This window comes from Lutjanus erythropterus, chromosome 24 (genome assembly GCF_056507025.1).
Source record: "Lutjanus erythropterus isolate fLutEry1 chromosome 24, fLutEry1.hap2, whole genome shotgun sequence".
In the NCBI taxonomy this organism is placed as follows: domain Eukaryota; kingdom Metazoa; phylum Chordata; class Actinopteri; order Lutjaniformes; family Lutjanidae; genus Lutjanus; species Lutjanus erythropterus.
In genome coordinates this window covers 4,936,058-4,958,221 of record NC_139340.1, presented here as the reverse complement: position 1 = coordinate 4,958,221, position 22,164 = coordinate 4,936,058, and the positions used below count along the sequence as shown (strand labels likewise).

Here is a 22,164-nt window from a genome sequence, read left to right as displayed (position 1 = left end):
AAATTAAAATTTAAAATGGAACTTTTAAGCCACAATTTTTGCCATATTTAGTCTTCCGTCACGGTACTACTGTAAATTTTTTCACTGATGAGTTAATTTTCTATGTATAAGGCTTGATTCTGTAGCTACATTCATGTGTTCTTTTGTATGTATATAGTAAAGGAACATTTCATGTATTACGTGGCTGTGATTTAAATTATTTTGTGCTGTTTTTATCCCATTTAACACTTCAAGCAAAAGTCTGAGAGGTGCATCGGTGTGTTCACATGAATGGTTGAATAAGAAGGTTTTTGAGCCAGTGTCATATGCGATATGTCTTTTTTTAAAGTTAGTGTAAGGAGTGAGTGTCTTTTCAAGGGAGTGTCGTGTACAACAAGCCTGAGCTTTGTGATTTTTAAATGTAGCAACAAGTTGAGCACTTAATCTTTCAGTATGCTTACAAATGAAAATACTTTCTCCTGCTACTCATCAGCTTGAAAATACAGTATATCCCTGCTTATAAAGCAACATGAGGAGTTTGTGAACACTTTGTGCTGATAATTCTTGACAAGCAAATGAAACGCACTGCCACTCCCGTTTTAAAGTGATCTCGCTGAATGTATTTGTGTTGATTTTAATGTGTTCTGTAGTGTGCTCCTTTTGTGTCTACCCATTGAAACTCATTGGGCTTTTGTTTCTTCCAAAATGGGCACCTCTTGTGTTTTACCTCTGTAATGATGGTAGTGTTATTAGTCTTGCCTTTTTGTGCACTGAATTAATAAACTTACTTGATACCAAATATCGTTCAGAAGCTTTTGTCGTTGTTTTCTCAACTTTGAAGTACAACCCCAATTCCCATTAATGCTGAAAGGTGCATACAGGTTTTGATGATGTCTGGCTGGCAGAAAAAGGTGACGAATCACAGTGGTAGTACTTTATTCAAATGAATATAGGTTGAAACGTTTTTGCAAATCATTGCATTCTGTTTTTATTTATGTTTTGCGCAATGAAAAGGGAATTGGGATTATATATATATATATATTTTATTATATATACATACAATTTTAGCAAAATGACACACAAACAATATTTCAGATTTACATCTTTTTGAATTGCATACTTATTGATTTCCTCCACTGTACAAACATTAAAAGGGATATAAGTGCAGATACATAACATGAAAAAACTATTTTAATTCTCTGTCTCCCTCTGATGTGGTTTCTTTATGAGGACTCCAGTCAGTCTTAGCTCTGAAATGAGTCTGTTGTTTGCATCTTTAACTGTTACCAGGCCTGTCCTGTTGGGTTTCAGTCTAGTTTGCCTGGCAGGACACGCTGCTGTAGCTGTGTGGTTAGATTCTGGTCTGCATGAACCTACGGAAAGGTTCAGCTGTGGTTGCTCTCTGATTTTTGTCACTGCAGCGCACCTGTTAGGTGAAGCGGGGCTCTGTTTTGCTGCTGTCTTTTTTGAAGAATGTGCACCAGAATCTGTTTTACTTATGTGACCAAAAGAGGAGCCACTTTCTAGAATAAGAAGAGTTTGTTTTCTCTGTTTTCCATCCTTTGTCACAGTCTCTGTTGCAGCCATGCCTGAGCCTTGAAACCTGTCAGTTATCAACTTTTGGGGGGTGTTTAAAGTCGAGGAGGAGCCTGTTAGCACCTCTAAGCTAAGAGAACCAGGTGAGGGAAGGACTTTAGTGTTCCTGTCCCGCAGTGCCACTCCTGGAACAAACAGGTCCTTTAAGTTATTTCCCGCTGGTTTGGTTAAGTCACTGAGAAGGCAGGAGGCCGACTTAGGGGAGGTCTTCCTCTCACTGGTTCTCCAGGTCAAAGGGTTATAAATGACAAATCCATCCAAGGGGCAGCAGTTTGACTTCCGCAGGATCCCGTCCACACAGTCTGTGTGGAACTGAAGCGTGTGTGAACATGTGAGGGGAGGGAGGGTGTGAGAGGATGGTATTTTGTAAAGTTTGTTACATAAGGTTTGTTTAAATCATTATGATTTTACAGTTTAATAGTTATGTTTTGTAACCTCAGCAGTCTGGGTTCGGATATGCTTTAAGCAACTTGATGTAGAATTGTAACATGTTAAAAGTTGTAACATGTTTTCTATTGCTATATAGATGTTGTTATGATGTCATGATGATGAATCCTTAATGATGTGATTTTAAATACTTCCTGTTATACTGTCATGAAGATAACGAAAGCACACGGTGAAAAGTTTTACCTTGTGATGGCAGGGCAGAGTTCGGACACGCTGGCCGAGGTTGAACTCCTGCAGGCAGATCCGACACTGCTGTCCCTCATCCAAGAGCCGAGACCCCAGTCTCACCCTGACCACAGGAAGACACCCCAACACGTTTTCTGGCAGGCCGTCTGCAGCTACAGGGATGGTGCTGCTGTGTAGCCAGATGGGAAATAGTGGGGGAAAAAAAGGATATTTGTTATCAGTATACAGCAACAGTTATTCCTAGTAATTCTCAGGATATGTTTGTAATACATGAGAGACCATTGTGTTAAAGGAACAGTTTACCTCAAAATCAAAAATACATATTTTTCTTCTTATCCATTTAGATTTTATTTGGTGTGAGTTGCAGTTTTTGAGATAACAGCCACAGAGTTAGAATGGCTCTTGACTTTTTTTTTTATCTTTTAATATATATATATTATATTTCACAAAACAGAACAGTCAGTAAACACAAATATCCATCTATAATTTTTCCTAAGTACAACTGCTGTAAAGTCAACTCTTGAGCCTGTTTCTTGTTTGCATATCTTTTATATTTCCTGTTGTTTAAATTGCTTCTTTACTTAGTTATTATTAATTGCTTCTTTCAAATTTTCTATGCTGCAAATTTTCCTGTTGTGGCTTATCTAATATCTTATCTAGAAATTACTGAAATTAAATTCCATTCTTTCCAGAACACGTAAGAACCCTGATGTTTTTATGTAGTTCCAGCAATATTATTATAAACTACAAAGAGAGCATATTTTTTGGGTGTATTCAGCAATTCACCTGTCATTTGCTGACTGAGAGGTTGCTCCCGCTGGTTCATCACTCAGGTCTGCCACAAGGTGCCACTCTTCTCTCCTTTTCTGTTTAAGGTTTAGATAAAGAGTTTTATTTTCTTCAGCTGAGTATTTATTTAATGGAAATTAGACAGACATGCTTTATCATTAAAACCACTCACAACAGAAATATTATGTATATACAGAAGATTACTGCAATGCGTGGCATTAAGAGCCCTGCAAATTTAAGTCTTACCAGAATCAATGTTGTTTTGATCAAGACTTGTGTAGTTTGTACCGCTTAAAGCCTGAGGTGTGAGATAAGCTGATGCAGAACAAGTATAATTTCACAGCTGAATCCAAGTAGCTTACTGTTCGTGAAGCAAACAGATGCTGTGGGTGGTAGCGTTTCTTCGAGCAGTTGTCACACAGATAGAAGTAACTGCAGACTGTGCATCTGAAAAGACGATAACAAGTGTTAAAGGAGTCGTGGGAGCAATGTATGACTGGGAAGTTACAGCACATATCACAAAAACTAAAATGATACATGTTTTTCGAATTTGTTTTAGCCCAGACTTAGTTGCTCACTTGAAGCATTTTCCAGTGATGGGGAAGACTCGACAGCTGTGACAGAGAACCCCCAGGTGTCTGTCTGGCTTCTCTCTTTCAGCAGCAGTGAAGAGCTTTGCAGCGTTTTTCACCTGCTCCTGGAGCAACTTCAAAGAGCTGAAGTCCTCCCTGCACAGAGGGCACTTCACTGTTTCTTCCCTGTCTGAGAGTCTCTGGTGATCCGCCCACACTTTCATGCAAGAAACGTGGACGTTATTGCCACAGCCGAACCTGGGAGAGACAAGAACAGCACATGAGGGTGCAGAAAATCTGTCTGCACGGTGATATAAATAGACATTTTCCACATAAGTTCTTTGTGTTTGAAAGATATGTCCTCTTCTGTTAATATCAGGAGATCTGAACCTAATTTTACGACATCCGCAAATCTGTGCTGGTGGTTTCCGCTAAACATGCTGCATGTCAACATCTGGATGTGCTGCAGAGTGACTGATAATGCTGTGTGGGGTCATGTTCAGGACAATGGTGCAACAAAAGTTGACTAGAATATCTTACACCATCCTGAAACATGCTTGTACTGAAACAATAACAGTGTGAAAGCCCGACCAGAGCCGCCCACACACCTGCAATAAGACACAGGCTGTTTTTTCTCCAGCAGCTCCTCCTGACAGATAGGACACACATCCTGGGCTTGGATGACTTTCCGGAAGACACTTCCAACCTCCTGGCTCGTGATGACTGGTTGGCTCGGGGTCCTAGAAGCAGCAGATGGGTCGTTTTCCGTCCGGTGGGCTTTGGTTTGGTGTGACCCGTGGAGCACCTCCGAGATCTGTCTCTCCACGAGTCCGTGCTGAAATGCATCTGGGGCAGAGTTATTTTTAACAGCACGTCAACAGGAGCACATGTGCGAAGGTGGGTCAGGTCTTTTAAACTGCCTGCAAACTTTACACAGCACGTGTCAGCACAAAACTTCTATTCTATTTCTATAAGATGAGCTGTGCGAGCAGAACATATCACTGAAGTTATAACAAACATCACAATCTTGTGATCTATTTCTATGTCGACAAGCCTGCCCAGTTTTTCAGTTACACTACAGAAAATGTCCCAAGTTACAGCCTACACAACTTCACTAAAAGGAGGCGAAAGCGTCAGCCTTGAGATCAGTTGATCTTCCTTTTTAATAAGACTCTGCTGCCACACAGTATTGTGCATCAAAGTAAAACACTGCAGCTCTTTCATCTGGATTTAGAGAATTCATATTTTAAGAAGTAACAGCAGGAATAAAACTGTATTTCACACTATGACGGTTAACCATAAGGAAAAACAACTGTTCCGTTGCACTACTCTTGTGCTGTATAGAGTTATGTGGATTAAATGAAGCTTTGACGCAAAGTTTACAAAGTTTCTCAAGGAATTTTTTCGGCCCTATTCCTGACCTTTCTTTTTTTTTAATTAGTGAACTTGGCACCAACCAGTGAAATCAGGCCTCAAAGAGCCAAAACAAAACACTTTAACAATGTAACTGAACTGAAAGGTAGAGTCTGCAATCAGTGTCAAAACACCAAAACAACTTACAGTCATGTTCTCTGGGCAGTCTGAATTTCCGCAGTAAAACCCTGGAAAGATAAAGATCAGCGGTTCATTGTGAGGTTAGTAGCGCTGATGTAAAAGTGAATATCACTGATAAATAAATTACACTGATACAAAAATTCATTCAAATTACATAAAAATTGGTCATTAGTAGGCCTGGGTATCAATGCAATTTTTATCATGTATTTCAGTTGTGTTTTACAAAAACAAAAAATGAATTGTCTAAATACAGTACAATGTCCATCTTAATCAGGTAGCATCTGATCAAACAAGTAAACAACACTAAGAATACAATTTTTGTTACTTTACAGTTTCATACTTTGAACTACAGAGAATATTTGGTCCAAAAAGTAGTAAGACTAGATACCAATCCCTGTTATTAGCCAAAAATGTAAAGGAAATTAAATTGATGGTTTCCCATAACATACGATCAAATAAGGACATCATTTCATTAGCTTAAACCACTTTGTGTGTTAATCTTTTTCTGTGTATTATTCATACCAGCAGATGTGTTTGCATGGCTCCTGCTTCTTGATAAACACTGGGCAGGTACACGTATGTGGGTCACCCAAGCACACCTGAACAACACAAACAAGAGAACACGCTGGAGTGAGGATACAAAACATATCTGGGGAGTTTGAGCAATGTAAATCATGAATCACAAAATGATTTATTTTTGTAAATACAAACTCATTCTGAATTTGATGCCCGCAGCATTTTCCAACAAAGTTGGGACAGGAGCATGTTTACCCCTGTGTTACATCATGTTTTGTTTTAACAACATTCAGTACGCATTTGGGAACTGAGGACACTTATTGTTGAAGTTTTGAAAGTGAAATTCTTTCAAACAGGCCAATCTAGTCCCTGAATTATCTTATTTACATTTTTCACAGCGTCCCAACAGGTTGTACCTTGAAATTCCTTGTCTCTCCTTCCTCTCGGAGTAGAAATCCTGTTGGGCCAAAGGATTTCAGGAGAAATATAGTTGTGTTGAGGGCTTGATCTTGGTGGGAACTCACTGCCTCGCTGACTGTGTTCCTCCAGGCTGTTTTCCTGAACATCCTGTCACTGCAAAATAAAGGTATTGATCAATCATCAACCCTGTAGTAATAAAAATGAGAAACTGCCAAGGGGTTAAAAGTCTGACAATACGAAGAAAGGTTGCTTTGGATAAAAGCTTTATGAAATGTTTTGAGCTTTGGCTCAGTACTTATGATATTTAGTAAATAGTAATATCTCTTAATTTTGATTTTTTTTAATGTCATAATTCAGATTTTTAATCTCTCATTTATTAATTATGACATTTAATCTCATAATTATGATCTAGCTACTTCCTCTCCCGCTGCTTTATTCTGAAATGGCTCAATATAACAACAATAACAACAATAACAACAACAACAATGACCATCCAGTCCGAACATTAGCTATGTTGTTAGCTTAACATTAGCTAATTAAAGGAATGTGCCTAGCGTTACACCTTTCCACTACTTCCGCTTATTACAGTCTAAATAGATTTATTAAATAATAACAATAAACTTACCACAGGAGGCGTACACATCTCAAAAAGTACTTTGGTTGGTAATTTCCTTAAAATTGACTGCAACTTAGTTTCTTAGTAGGACAAGGTTCCGCAACGCCGTAGCTATGGTGACTGTTGCCAAGGGATTGTTGACGGCCGTGGATGGAACCCTAGATGTTCTAACTCTCGCGGGATTTGTATAGGTCTTCTCCTTGTTGTGCGCGTTGTATAAATTAAATTTCGTTTTATAATGTGACAAAGCAGTGGTTACAATATGGATAGGCGTAGGGACAGAGGCTGGGAAACAGGGAAAGATTATGGTTTGGGTTAAAATGATAAGTCTCGCGAGATCTTTCACGTGTCTGGGGTTCCCTTTCTGAACCGCCATTCTAAGTGTCGTGCCAAGGAAACTAAACTTTCTAAACTTTCTTATTCTTATTCTTATTCTTATTCTTATTCTTATTATTGTTACCATATTATTGTTGTTGTTGTCATCATTGCATACGCTGATAGAACAAATGAAAGATTGTTTCTTTTTCAAGTTCATAGAAAGTGCAATTATTAATTATTATTAATTCTAAACTTTTCTTTTCTTTTTTTTCAGGAAATATTCAATGCAATATTCTCAGCTCTTTTACGTTATTACTAAGACCAAGATGGTAATCCCAGACACACGAAAAATCTCGCGAGAGTCAAAATTCTAATCCAAACCATGACCTTTTCCTGGCCCTAACCAAATGTGTCGGTCCCTAAACCTCAACAGATGTCAACCACAGCGTTGGTACATTATAAAACATCATTAGTTTGTGCAACATGCACAATGAATAAACAACCTGTAAAAATCTCACGAGAGTCCCGCAAATCTAGGGTTCCCACCTAGCCACGACGATTAATGACCGGCAGAGGGCGCCGTTGCAAAGGCATAGAAGTCCTCTTATTCACACCAAGTCTATACTGAAAAAGAATATCTTGAATAATATCCTGTATATTTCTTTCTTTTGGGTCTGGGCCTCAATTTATTCACATAACATGATTATTAGTGTTTTTCCCATTTAAAAAACTTTTTCTTTATTTTTTTTAACATGAAAATCAAGCTTTCGGTTAATAAAAATGTTAAATTTGATCATAATTGTATAAAAAAGAATATTAAAGAAAAATTAAATATTAAATATTAAAAAAAGAACCTTCAAGTGTAACAGGAAGTACTACATACAATAGAGCAAATTCATTAAATTGCTTATACGACTTACAGAACTCTTACCCTTAAGATCAACAGCTAGGACATTCAAATTTACTTTATATCATATTACATAATATAAATGATGTAATTGAAGGGTTTTCAACACTTTGCAATGTCCAATGTGGGGATGTTGTTCTATGTTTTGGTCTGTTTGTTTGTTTAGCAAAAAATGACAAACAATCAGGTGTGGAGTAACAGCACATGTAAAACAAATGACAAATACATATAAGAACATGAGACTGAAATAGTGAAAGAACACAATAAATAAATAAACAAATAAATGAATAAATACTGTACTGTAATGTAAGTGATTTTTTGTGTGTCTGTAGCAATAAATCAGTTAGCAGGCTATATCGTCTGTGAGATTTTGAAGAGTGCACTTCCTTAGCTTTGTTGGGTGTCCCTCTATCTGCCTCCGTTAAAGGCATGCATGTGATGTCATCCCCAGCCCCAGTCAGTTTTTATCAGGACAGCTCAGTGTCGCCTCCGACTCTGCTGAGAAACACACTGAGGGACTACTTTTGAAGAAATCACAAAAACATCTGTTTTCTTTTTCTTGCATAGATAACCTGTCAGACTGAAGGATTATTCTGCAAAAGGTGGCAAACTGTGATATTACTTTTCTACAGCTGCAAAGGTAAGTTTCTTTAAAAGTTTAAGTTCGTCAGCGTGTAGACTGAGGTTACTGTTCAAGAACTGTGGTTACAGTCCTCAAAGCAGCTCAAATATTCCTTTTTCAAATATCCCACTGAACTAGAAATGTTACACTTAAGACTATATATACACATAAAGGTGGTTTCTGATTAAGTACAAATAATGTTTATCTCAACTTTGCTGTTGGCAAAGAAAAGGTAAAGACAAAGTGAAAGAAATCTTTATTTTCTATGTTGTGTAAAAAAATTATTTATTATGATTAGTGGGCCATTATACTAAATAGGAGTAAACTGCCGTCCCACAACCATAAAGCAAATTTAAAAACTGTGCAAATTCTAGAAGATGTTTATGAAGATCCTTCTATTATCTACTGAAATCCAATAAAATAATATATGAGGTACAGTAAGCTTAATATAAACATATATTTAAAATCATCATTTGTGGGGTACTTTAAATCAGGGGGTGGCTGTCACAAACCCTAACCCCTAAATTTCAACTTGAATTTGAAAATGATACTACAATTAATTATGCACATTTTTCCATAGTTGATTTTTTAACAGATCCGCTTGATTTTTTAAAAAAAGTAAAGTTAGAAAAAATACATTTATTTAGTATTTTCTTTGTAAATCATTAAGCATTGGACAACATTTTCATGTCAGGAAGTATGTCTGTGTTCCCTTGTCTCTCATGGTGAGTAGACAGGTGAAGTAAATCTGTTCAAATGTGTGAAAACTGTCACTACCAAAAACCTACTTTCTGCTATGAAGCAAACGTTTTTGAGTGTTATTGCAGAAAACTTTGTTTTTACGTGTGTTCAGTGGTTCAGAACTGTGCTATCTAACCATGTGCTAACTAGCATCTTTGAGACAGACTCAAAATTAGCTAAAATTGTCCCTCCTGAAAAATAAGTTGTTCTGGTTGCGACATGAATGTTTTGATGGTGACAAAGGGAACACTTAATCCTTAATTTGGGAGAAACAAATAAAATTTGGGCCCAGTTATGCAAATCAAAAATATGTTAGCATAAATTAAAAATGTCAGTCGATTATTGTAATGCCTGCACTTTACATCCAATAAAGTTGGGACATTTTGTAAAATGTAAATAAAAACAGAATGTAATGATTCACTAATCATTTTCAACTTGTATTCAACTGAATAAAGTACAAAGTGGCACAGTGGAGGTGTGTTAGTGCCCATGGCATCATGGGTAACTGCAACACCTGTGAAAGCCCCATTAATGCTGAAAGGTAAACACAGGTTTTGAAGCGACATATGCTGCCATCCATCTGTCTTTTTCAGAGACGTCCCTTCTTATTTAAGTAAGACAAGGACTGTAGAGCATCGACTTCAACAATTAGTGTCCTCGATTCCCAAACACTTCCTGACTGTCTTAAAAAGAACAGCTGATGTCCACTGTCTCAACTTGTTGGAATGTGTTGCAGACATCAAATTCAGACTGAGTGTGTATTCACAAAAAATAATAGAGTTAATCACTTGAACATTAAATATCTTGTGTCTGCGCTGTATTCAATTGAATAAAGGTCAAAAAGGTTTTGGCAAATCATTTCATTCTGTTTTTATTTACATTTCACACATCCCTAATCTTTTGAAATTAGGGTTGTAAATAGTCTCATAAATGATGTTTAAAAATTTCTGAAAATACAATATGAGAAGTAACTGCACATCCCATACATATAAAATTAGGGGAAAAGACTTTGAATCAATTAGAATGGCTTGATATAATTTCCTATACATACCTGCCTCTTTATATGAGTATTAAACTGTGAGAAAATGTATTTATACCCCAAAGCACACGAGCAGAGTTTATAACAAGCTACTTAGGGTGCTGCAGAAGAGTGTAACCCTCTGTGGATCTGGACACGTGACTATATTTCACATTTAAGCACGATTTATTCAGACAGTCCAGGTGTAAACTGAGGAGAGCGTAGTGCTAATGCATGAAGAGACTGCGTTACAGCTTCTAAATTCTGACCACATGTTTACTGATTTCTTTAAAGCAAAAGGAAAAAGAAATGCCAAGAAATATTCTGTCACACCTAACAAGTAAAATCTGCTCGCATAAAATTGTAAAATGGGATTTCGCAGACCAATGTGTTTTTAATAAAAGATACTTGACAGAGTAAAGAGTGTAAATCCTGGTGTTCTGGGACAGACGGCCCACACAATAAGGGAGTAACTCCACACTGAGTTATTAAGTGTCTTTGTGAGCCATTAGAGAGGAATACTGTGTGTCTCTGGGTGTGATCGAGAAGATATTAATCTTATAAACTGACAAAAGTTTCCTGAATTAGCTCAATAAAAAATCACATAATTTCAAGGGCGGCTGTCTTCACAGATTCTTTAAGCTTTGAATCAAAGTCTTTCTCTTAAAGGAGAAATCTGTAATATATTAACTGTCATAAATAATAAAATGATCATGATATGTCATCAGAGATTAAGGAAACACGACAGCTGCAGTCTTCTCCTTTCAAACTTCATAGAAAGGCTAAATACACTCTTTAGGTTCCAAAAAGGTTCATCAGGAAGGGCTGAGGTTCCACTCAGAACTACTGGCTTCTGAAGAAACCTTTTTGGAAAAAAACTATTGGTGAAGCATTCTTTGTAAAAACCCTTTTCAACTGAAGAACCTCTTTTGGGAAGAAAGAGTTCTTCGAGGGTTGGTGAAATCCTCGAAGAACATTTTATTATGGTCCCACTTGAAACACTTTCAGACTTCAGACTTTCTACCAAGAGCTCAACACAAAGTGTTCTACATAAATCCTTGGAACCCATATGGGAGTTTCTACTGAGAACCCTTTATATTTATATTAAGTTTTTTTTATCTAGAACCCACACAGGGGGTTCTACCAAGAAACCCTTTTATATTTCAAGTGTTTTTTTCTAAAGCCCACCCAGGGGCTTCTATGAGAACCTTTTATATTCCAAAGGTTTTTTGGATCCCACCCAGGGGGTTCTACTGAGAACTTTTATTATATTCTAAAAGTTTTACCTAGAACCATCTGTGGATTTCTACAGAAAACCCTTTTAATTTCTAAGACTTTATCTAGAACCCACCCAGGGGGTTTAACCAAAAACCCTTTTATATTATGGTAGATAGAACCCTTGACCTCAACAATCCTTGAAGAACTCTTTCTTATAAAAACGGTTTATTGGATGAAAAGAGTATTTAATGGAACCGTTAGTCTTACAAAGAACCCTCAATGAACTGTTTCTTCAACAAAGGTTTCTTCAGAACGAAATGGTTCTGGGTAGAACCTCAGGCCTTCATCTCGAACATTTTTGGAACCCTTAGTACTAAAAGAGTAGTGCCAGCAGAACCTCTATTTATTCTACTGTTACTATAGTTAGAACTGACATTTTTTCCACTGACTGTCACACCTCTCTGAACAGACTCGTTATCTTTAGTGTGGAAAATGTGGAAAAATCTATTTCAGCTCAGTTATTACGACTTTTCCATCTCGTGAGTTTTATTAAAATGTTGATGAAGTTGTTGTTTGCGTAAGTCTCACACCCCACTTCAATGTTTATTTTTCTAACAGTTTTAATTGCTTAACGTTTGGAGCAGAATGTGAATCATTTGGTAACCCAGTGAAACATCATCAGTGAGTTTGCAGCACATGTTCTCACACATGTTCTGCCACACTGATGTCTTTTAAACTTGCTCAACGTGCATAATAAGCATGCAGGAAGGAAGCTGTGAGGAACAGAGGAAGCAAAAGGCCAAAAAGGGGAGTCCTGCCCTTACAAATTAAAAACACGGGCTTGAAGACATCGTCGTACTGTCACTTTGTTTACATGACTTTTGATTGGGGCAAAGGTGAGAGGAACTGGACATTGTTAAAAGTAAAAATTAACCTACATCCGCAATATGGATTATTGTTTCACTTAACAATATAAACTGTAAAAATCAAATAGCTGATTTCCAATTTTTGCTGATAGAAACTGAACTATACAAGGTAATTTCTGGCATCTAAACATAATGATAGGCTAGAGGGGTATAAATGAAAACATAGTATTTTAAAGACTTGATTGTACAGTTTGGGTGTGACAGTGCAGAGCATGTGACCTGGAGTTTGGCTCCAGCGCTTGTCGACACATCATGTGTTGGATCACGTCGACAGCTGCTGCAACTCAGGAAGCATTTTTCTGATTGAGCTCTTGGGGAAACTATTTGGAGTAGTGCTAACATATTTACCTGTTCCTCCAAATCGCATAAAAATAACTTCAAATGAAACAGAAATAGGAGTGAAAATTAATGCTGGGTTGTTTCAAAAAGGATTAATTTTGTGTGGTTTCTCTTATGAGACAAAAAGCACAAATACTATGTGTTTTCTTTGTCCAAGTGTCTTTTGTTTTATTGCACAGATTATAACGTCTTAATATGTTTTTGCAGATGGATTTAAAATGCCTCATGTTTCTCCTGGTCCTCTGCGTCCTAAATAAGGTAGCCTAGTTTTTGTATCTGAACCATGAGTTGTTTGTTTGAAATATGCTGTTTTTAGCTAAAGTACTAAAGTAAAAGTATTTGCCTTTTAAAAGCAGCACTCTCCCCTTTCTTTCATTTGAAACTCTTTATCTGATTGGCTGAATATTATTATCCTCCAGTCCTTAAAGGCACCTGTGAATTGAATAATAATGTCCAAAATCAAAGTAGCAGAAGCTGAGATACACTAAATTTCAGCTCTTGTTCTGGGTCAAACTTGATCCTACACTTCCCATAATGCAACTTGAGAGCATCTCTTGTTAGACTACCTAGTAAATATCCATGTCTTATTGCGCTTGTGCAACATTCTCAGACTTTTAGTGGTAACACTTAATTTGAAAGGGTATGCATAAGACTGTTATTACATGTTACACTTCATAACATGTCATGACACCTGTCATGAACCTGATGCAGTCTTCATGAATGTTTATCACAGTCATTTGATCTATTATGTCATTTTTAATGCAAAGTTGACATTGTTTGAAATGTGTTTGTTATGACAACTTGACATTAATCAAAACAAAAATATCTTTGTCATGACGACTTAACATTAACCATGACATAAGTATCAAGCAAGCTAAACATTTTGTTTAACTTTAATCATGTCAAGTTGTCATATCAAAGACATTATTTTCTTTTCTGGTTAATGTCAAGTTGTCCTGACAAAGACATTGACAGGTTATGCTGTCTTAGCTAATGTCAAGTTGTCATAACAAAGACATCTTAAATGTCAACTTTGCATTAAAAATGACATTGACTGAATGGCACTTAATGACAGCAGTAATAAACATTCATAAAGAATAATATAATATAATAAAGAAGCCTTCGTGTTCATGTCAGGTGCTGTGACATAGTTATGACAGTCTTATGCAAACAGGGCCACAGAAGGCATTCTACTATTCTCTCACCTGTGAAATATAGATTCAATGTGACCCTTTAAAAGGAATTAAATTTGGCACAAATGCTATGATGAAATATAAATCATCTATATCTGATCAATACCTGTGGCTGAACTGATGGTTGTAGTCTCATGTTGTATGTTTGTGTGTCTGTGTGTGTTTGCGTGCTGAAACCTCCCTAATCACAGCTGCTTGTGGCTTCGAGCCCTGAGAATGATTATCAGGAGCATCTGAATCATCGGGGCGAACATCAAGTGACGCGGAACCAAATCGCCATGGCCCAGTACGAATGTTTCCAGCGGATTGTGAAAGAATCCCACCAGAAAACAAAAACAACAGGTGAGAAAGTGACGGCTCAGTGGAAGAGAGTTTCATGTTCATATTTTCCACTGCATGCATTGCTACATATTAGTTTGTGTGTGTGTGTCCTGTGTTGTCAGGAGGGTTAGAGTGCAACACAACGTGGGACGGCTGGCTGTGCTGGGATGAAACTGAAGCCGGTGTGACAACAGAGCAGAGCTGTCCAGACTATTATCACGACTTTGACCCTCATGGTAAACTTCTTTGACATCTCAGATTTATCAATTCAGCAACAATATATTAACCATGACTAACTTTACTACCCTTTAATATTTAGAGTAATGTTGAGTGTGAAACAACCCTTTTTGAAGCCTCGAGTCTGGCATTATCAGGGTGGCCATCTTGGGTTTTTTTTTTTTTTTTTGCAACTGGAGCATGTGCAGTACCAACGGGAGCGAAGAGCTGGTTGGTGATTTACTGCGACTTCAGCAGTGCTTGGCTTTGGCTCGTCCGCTCAGCAGGAAATAATGTTGGCCTGCCTTGTTGCGGCTTTCTTGTACCACAGCTACAGTACACAGTACACTGAAATATGTTTCTGAAAATGTTTTAGGCAAGAAATAGAAAAGAAAGAAAAAGAAAATCACATCTGTATCACTTCATAACCTGAAAAGTTTGCATGTTTTTCACGTTAAAACAAATTATTTTGATGGTATTACGACATACACTCAAAAGAAACTTTTCTTGTAACAACAATATATTATTTATCTTACAAATTACATTTTACAAATCTTTGTTAAATATAGCAGACTGTTGCTATGGCCGCAATTCTGATCATAGACTCTTGTAGAGCAAGTAAGTCATCTAAAATCATATTTTAATTAATATTTTGTGTCAAATTATTATTTTTTAAGTAAGCAGCTGTGTATGAAGTGGGATAATGCACATTATTGCAAACTAAAATGATTTGCAAATACATTCAGTTGAAAACAGCACAATATTATATATTATATTTTAAATACACACTCATTCTGAATTTGATGCCTGCAACACGTTTCAAAAAAGTCACAGTAAGAGTAAATGTTGTGGAACCTTCAAAAAACCCCACAATTTTGGATCTTTGGACATTTCAAACTGTTTGTGTAAATCACTGCATTCTGGTTGTATTTTTGTTTTACACCACGTCCCAACTTTTTTGGAATTGAGGTTATAAATGCAAAAACATAACTTTGGAGTTTCGGGAAGGTAACATGTCGGAGAACTATGGAGAAAGCTGCTTCACTCTGCTAACTTTAATTGATGCTATTTTAGATCAGCAAAGTTTGTTGTCTCTTTGCAGCCTGCTTTATGTTTTTTTTACACCTAATTTGTTCACAGCGATGGCGTCCAAAGTCTGCACGGAGACGGGCGAGTGGGGACGCCACCCAGACAGCAACAGGACGTGGACAAACTTCACAAACTGCAAAGACAACACCATACATCATGGAACAGTAAGGAGGAATAAAGACAATAACAGAATAAAGAAAGGTGCTCTATAAATCAGCTTTGGTTGCGAAGTCGCACTAATTTTTTTTTTTTTTTTCTTGCAGTCGGCCATGACTCACTTCTACTTGGTCATGATTGGTCATGGCCTGTCACTGGTGTCTTTGCTCATATCATTAGGAATATTCTTCCATTTTAAGTAAGTGTGGCACAGCTTTCTTTTATTTTCCCCTTTTTATTTTTACATAATCTTAAACCTTTTGTGTTTTTTAAGCCATGTATGTGAAAGGACTTTAAGGATCTCTTAAAAAATTACTTATTACACATCTGTAAAGCTAAATAAATGATTTATTTGAGGGACGGTTCAGATTATTTGAAGATAAACAATGCACTGTTGTGAACAGTGTACACTATTTAGAATATTTTCACTGCTTTACTTTGCTGTCAGGTGTCCTTTTATGACAGGGAACTGCAGTAATATAAGCCAAATATCACTCTCTCCAAACCAACCAAACTCCATAGGCCAAATCAGTAATTTTACCACACAGAATACAGGAGTTGCAGGTCAATGGCTGCCTCAGTCTGTTTGTTTGTTTGTGTTATTGTGTGACTTCAGTGAATCCAAATTAACCTCTTTGAACACTGAAGTCGCACAATAACACAAACAAATGAACAGATTGATGCAGCGGTAGACCAGAAACTCCTGTCTTCTGTGAGGTAAAATGACTGAATTTGCCTATGGAGTTTGGTTGGTTTGGAGAGAGCAACATTTGGCTTATGAGATGGCAGTTTCTTACCAGACAAAATTAAATTAGGTTTTTGAGCAGGCTGTTGAATCAGTATCAGAAGATGTGTCTCCTCTTCTGCTGCCTTCAGGAGTCTGAGCTGTCAGAGGATAACCCTCCACAAAAACCTCTTCCTGTCATTCGTGCTCAACTCAATCATCACTGTCGTCTGGCTCACAACAGTGGTGAAGAAAGAGGGACACACGTATAACGATTCTGTGAGCGATTTTTGCACTTTGTGTAAAATCTGCACTGACATTCGGTTTTCCACTGCAGCCACAGCTCATACTGCCTTTCCCTTGCAGGCGAGCTGTAAACTGGTCATGTTCATCCACCTGTACCTGCTCAGCTGTAACTACTTCTGGATGCTGTGTGAGGGCATCTACCTGCACACGCTGATTGTTGTGGCAGTGTTTGCAGAAAAGCAGCATCTCATGTGGTATTATCTGCTGGGGTGGGGTAAGTAAGCATTTATCCAAATATTTCATTATGGCTGGGTTTCACCAACAAGGATTAATTTCTCAGCCAGATTAAATCGTGATTTAACTTTCAATTATGTCACACCGAACTTTGAAAGTATCTTAAAATGAACAAAGATTAAATTAAAAGCTCTCTTTAAACCTCACTCTAGGATTTTACTGTAAATCTAGACTACTTACACTTATGGATGCTTAACTTGTAACATGGCAAACAATATAACATTTTAACTTTTTAGACAGCTGGAAAACAATGTAACATTCTTTTTAGTTAGCTAACAAAAAATGTAACATTTTATTAACCTTTTTAGCTATATAGCAAACAATATAATATTTTGTATACTTTTTAGATAGCTATAAAACAATGTAATATTTTGTTAGCTAGAAAACAATACAGCGTTCTGTTTAATTAGCAAAGAATGTAGCAGTTCGTTAATATTTTAGCCATATTGCAACATTTTTATTTTATTTCAATGTATTAGTTTTTAATTGTGCAAAGGAGCTCCTCTCAATTTTAAATCTGGATGTACTTATTTTAAATATAGGTTTACTCATCTCTAATTAGAATTAATCATGACTAAATCAGTATTGGTTGGTGCAGCCCAGTCCATGTGCATTTCCCTGGTGACACTCAGATATCATATTATGTTGTGATTTGATTGTGCAGGTTTTCCTCTCGTGCCAGCTGTGATACATTCAACAGCACGCCACTGCTACTACAATGACAAGTGAGTCATCTCAGTCATCACCTCCACACTGTAGCTACATCATGTGTTTTCTTACCGTATGATCTGACAATCTGGTCCATGCATTCACAGATGTTGGGTCAGCTCAAACACTTCCTTGCTGTACATTATCCACGGCCCCATCTGCGCTGCGCTGGTGGTAAGCACCGAACCCCTGTGGGAAATCCAGATTTACTTTTTACTAAAGAGGTAGTACAACAGTACATTAGTCCAGTCAAAGTTACACATTTTCTAATGCTTTACACATACTGTACACATAAAGTAGAAAATGTAGCCTTTTAAACATATTTTTTATTGCAAACCAGAGTTGAGTGTGTCAAATTGGCAAAAAATTTGGACATTTACCAACTTATAGCAAAAGACAAGTTTTAAGTGCAGTTTCTCAGTTAATAAAGCTGTTTTTATGTCTAGTATTTAGATGACATTTAAAGAAACTATTAGACTAACTTTCTGATGAGACAATGTGACCTTTCTTGTTACCTCTCTTCCCGAAATCAGTGTAATTGTGTCACAGGAATAAGATACCAAGGCACATTTTTGCCCTCAGTCTGGTCAGCTTCAACGTGCACCATATTATCAGTTGGATGTGACGGTCTTGGCGAGTCAAACACATTCCTTTAGAAATCTTTTAGGAATCGCCCTGTCCATTTTCAGTTTCTGTTTTTGTCCTTTGTCTGACATGTTTAAATGGTTTTCACTGTGTCAAACTACCGAAGAGACCTTGAGCCATGATGGGGTTTTACCCAACATCCATTTCAAGTTGCTGCATTTAAAGTTATGAATAAAGGCATTTTCTCTGTTTTTTGTATCAAACTGAATGCCTTTTTGATTCCAGGTGAATCTTTTCTTCCTGCTGAACATCGTTCGGGTTCTCATTACCAAGCTGAGGGTGACGCACCAGGCTGAGTCCAGTCTCTACATGAGGGCTGTGAGAGCCACCCTCATCCTCATCCCTCTGCTCGGCATCCAGTTTGTCCTGCTCCCCTACAAGCCTCAGGACCACTGGGTCTCTGAGATCTACCTGTACGTCATGGAAATCCTCATGCACTACCAGGTCAGTATATCCACCACATGCACAAAACATGCAAACCAGTTTGTTTAACTTAATACAAATCATTAGTACATGATATTAAAAGCTCTGCAGACTCGTTGTGCAACTGTCCAGTGGGAATATCCTTAATTTTGCAATGGTGGTTGAAAATATGACAAATATTTCTAAAATAAGAGCATGAACATGTGGCACCATAAACTCTATTTTTGCAGGCTCTTGTGCAGCTGTTTGAGCTTAAAGGATCTCCTATCTTGTGTTTTCTCTCACAATGTTTTTCACATGCAGGGTCTCCTGGTTTCTACAATATTCTGCTTCTTCAACGGGGAGGTGAGTCATAAGCACGATTCATCTTTGTGACAATAGTCAAGCTGGGTGACCAGGACCCAAAACCGCGTTGGTGGGCAGGCACAGGTCACAGACAGAAAGCAGTCCAACAGATCCAAAAGTGCGAGCAAAATCCACAGTCCATGAAATTAGAATAAAGTCCAAAACTGAAGGGAGACACCGGGAAAAATACTAGGGAACATGACACAAAGATGAACTGGCAACGAAAGAAGGAAAACACAGGGCCTAAATACACAGGGAACTAATCAGGGACAGGTGAAACAAATCTGTGATAAAAATTAAAGTGGGAAAAAGAAAAAGATAGGAAATACAACAACAGAAAATAAGAGGGAAGGCAAGAACTTCAAAATAAAACAGGAAACAGTTTAACTAAAACGCCAAACCATGACCACTTTGCCACCAGACAGCCTTTTCTAACAGGAAACCGTCATTATATAAGCTAAATATCACTCTCTCCAAGCCAACCAAACTCCATTGGCAAAGTTAGTGACTTTACCTCACAGAACACAGGAGTTGCTGCTCTACCGCTGCCTCAATCTGGATCATTTGTATTTCCCAAAGTCACACAGTAACACAGAAAAGCTAACCTACTGAGGTAGTGGTAGTCCAACAACTCTTCTGATAAAATGGCAAATGGTAAAATGACTGATTTAAAAACCTTCCAATTGCAGCTGATCACAGACAAACTCAGTATCAACACAAGGCACGCCCATTCTTTCTTTTTGGCGACCTTTACTTGAAGTTCTCCCAAAGATAAGTTTCTCATTGTGTCTTTTCTTGCAGGTCCAGAGCGTTCTACGGAGACACTGGAATCAGCAACGGATGCAGTTTGCCGGCACGTTTGCCAACGCCGACTTCTTCCGCTCAGCCTCCTATGTGGCATCGTCGCTCACAGAGGTCCACCGCTGCTACAGCATTGAAAGCCACACCGAGCACATGAACGGCAAGAGCTACTCAGATATATTCAGATCGGACAGCCCTTTCGTGTGAAGGTGGCCCTCGACGTTCAGCACTGGAAGCTCAGCGCTCACTGTTTCTTTCACTCTTTGCCCAAGATGTTACGAAGATTGATGTCACTGTTTTCTTGGAGTTGCACTACTGTTGGTGGCAACTGAGTACAAACTTTTCTTTTGTTTGACATCTTTTCCATCTTTTCCAAGTTTTTTTTTTTAAGTTTTTGACTTTTTCTAACCAGTATTACCAAAACAGAAGGAGCGTGAGACCAAAGACACCGTTTCATCATTATATACATTCCACGAATGCCGGAAACAAGGAATCAACCAGCCTGAATATAAAGCATTAACACGAGGAGTTTGTGCTTTTTTTGCATTGTGTGGAATAAACTTGAAGAGCGCCCGATGAACAAGAAGCTGTACTGTTACGATCTTGCAAAGAGTGAAGTTACGATTTTTTTTTCTGGCCATTTCAAGGATGCAATATGAAAATAGGTAATTGTTGGTGAGGTTTTTCTGGAAAGGAAGTGCATGAAAAGCCTGTTTCACAGTCTCGCAGTCAAGTTGTAGGCACATAACTCTGCTGCAGGACCTCTTTAATGAGCCACGGTTGCTAAGAGTTAGCTTAATGGTTAGCTTGATTAGCAAAGAAGGGGGTTAGAAGGAAAGCAGTGAGATTCTTTCTGCCCAGAGAGGCAAACTTTATGCCTTCAATAAAGTAAGAGTTATGGTTGTCACACTGACAGAATTCCCCCTGCAGCAACTTAGGTGGGCTCAACAGCACAGTATGCAGTATTAGCGCCATTCTTTTGTTTGTTCTTGCAGATGACTTAATTTATGATAAATGAATGAAGTAATTTGGTGCAGGCCTCACCTCACTACCCAGCGAGCAACTGAATGGTCTGAGCAAGCTACATGCTGGGTTCAAGTCATTTTTACAAAACATTGCAAATGAATTCCTGCAGTCTGACCATGTCTTTTCCACACATTGCTATATCATTACCAACAGAGCATGTCTATCAAGTAAATTTAATGCTACATACAGTAGCAACACACACATATACTGGTGTAGAGCAGAGTGGGCTTGTATATAACAGCACAGCTAACACTAGCTGAGCTAACGTTAGCACGATAGTACAAAGTTACAGTTAACAGTTAGGTATCAAACCTACAACTCTTGTTATGTGTTTGGCTGACACTTTTTCTTGACTGACCCTCAATATTACAACATTACTCCAACAATAAAGTACAATCACTTCACTAGTTAGTACCAAACAGAACTAAACATGTAAAAAGTAAAAAAAAAAGTATAAACACACTAAAATAAAGAAATAAACAGCTAGCTTGCTTTGCTAAATGTCAGTTTTGCTTAGCTACTTCTGAATTAAAGGCATGATCCCTTGCAGAAAGTTTTCTAGTATGTGTTATTTCCTTTAGCTAAGTTTAAAACAAACATTTAGTTTCACAATACCATGTTTTCAGAAACATAAGGTTAACTTTGTCTCATCACGTCTGGCTTGGTGATAGCCGCAGTATCTTTTAAGTTAATGCTTTGTTAGGCTCACTGTGTTTTTTGCTACATATCTGATTATTCCAAAATGCTGGAGAGTTGATTGTGAGATTGTCACAGATGGAGATGTGACTGAAAAGTGCATGTGTTTGTACATATATTTGAGTGAATATAACATATATCAAGGCACAAAATATGAATTGTATTTAGATATGTATTTTCAAGTCAGTTAGGAACACATCAACATATATTACTCACATTACATTTTGAAAAGCCCACAAACTGCAGCTGGTTATCAATAATATTTCAAAAAAGAGTGAAAAAGTCACGTTACATGTTTTTAGATAACTTATCGTAACTTCTCTTTTGTGTCCAGGAATTTTGATTCATTGATTTGATACTTTGCATTAATAATTACAATCACTACTACTACTACTACTGTTATCAACATCCAGTAATTTTACAGTAAGACTGGTTTACACCAACAAAGATTAATTTAATCCAATATTAGTTTTCACCATTACTAGCAAAACTAGGTTTAAAATGAGTAAATTCAAAA

The 22,164-nt window shown here is 37.5% G+C and overlaps 2 protein-coding genes across 2 annotated transcripts; one reads left to right on the top strand and one right to left on the bottom strand.

Annotated features, from left to right (window-relative positions):
* Positions 1-1,079: 1,079 nt before the first annotated feature.
* zswim2 (zinc finger, SWIM-type containing 2) lies at positions 1,080-6,255 on the bottom strand. The gene is made up of 9 exons (XM_084713793.1): positions 6,056-6,255; positions 5,646-5,722; positions 5,130-5,170; positions 4,178-4,415; positions 3,576-3,827; positions 3,360-3,444; positions 2,995-3,074; positions 2,206-2,374; positions 1,080-1,887 (listed from the first exon to the last, which is right to left on the bottom strand). The coding sequence occupies exons 1-9, from the start codon at positions 6,203-6,205 to the stop codon at positions 1,171-1,173; spliced, it is 1,809 nt and encodes a 602-aa protein (XP_084569919.1). The 5' UTR covers positions 6,206-6,255; the 3' UTR covers positions 1,080-1,170.
* A 2,117-nt stretch (positions 6,256-8,372) lies between these two features.
* On the top strand, positions 8,373-22,164 carry LOC146304557 (calcitonin gene-related peptide type 1 receptor-like). Its single transcript, XM_084713857.1, has 13 exons — positions 8,373-8,540; positions 12,972-13,022; positions 14,149-14,299; positions 14,401-14,514; positions 15,635-15,747; positions 15,847-15,938; positions 16,616-16,742; positions 16,830-16,983; positions 17,668-17,728; positions 17,819-17,885; positions 18,582-18,800; positions 19,083-19,124; positions 19,926-22,164. The coding sequence occupies exons 2-13, from the start codon at positions 12,972-12,974 to the stop codon at positions 20,130-20,132; spliced, it is 1,398 nt and encodes a 465-aa protein (XP_084569983.1). The 5' UTR covers positions 8,373-8,540; the 3' UTR covers positions 20,133-22,164.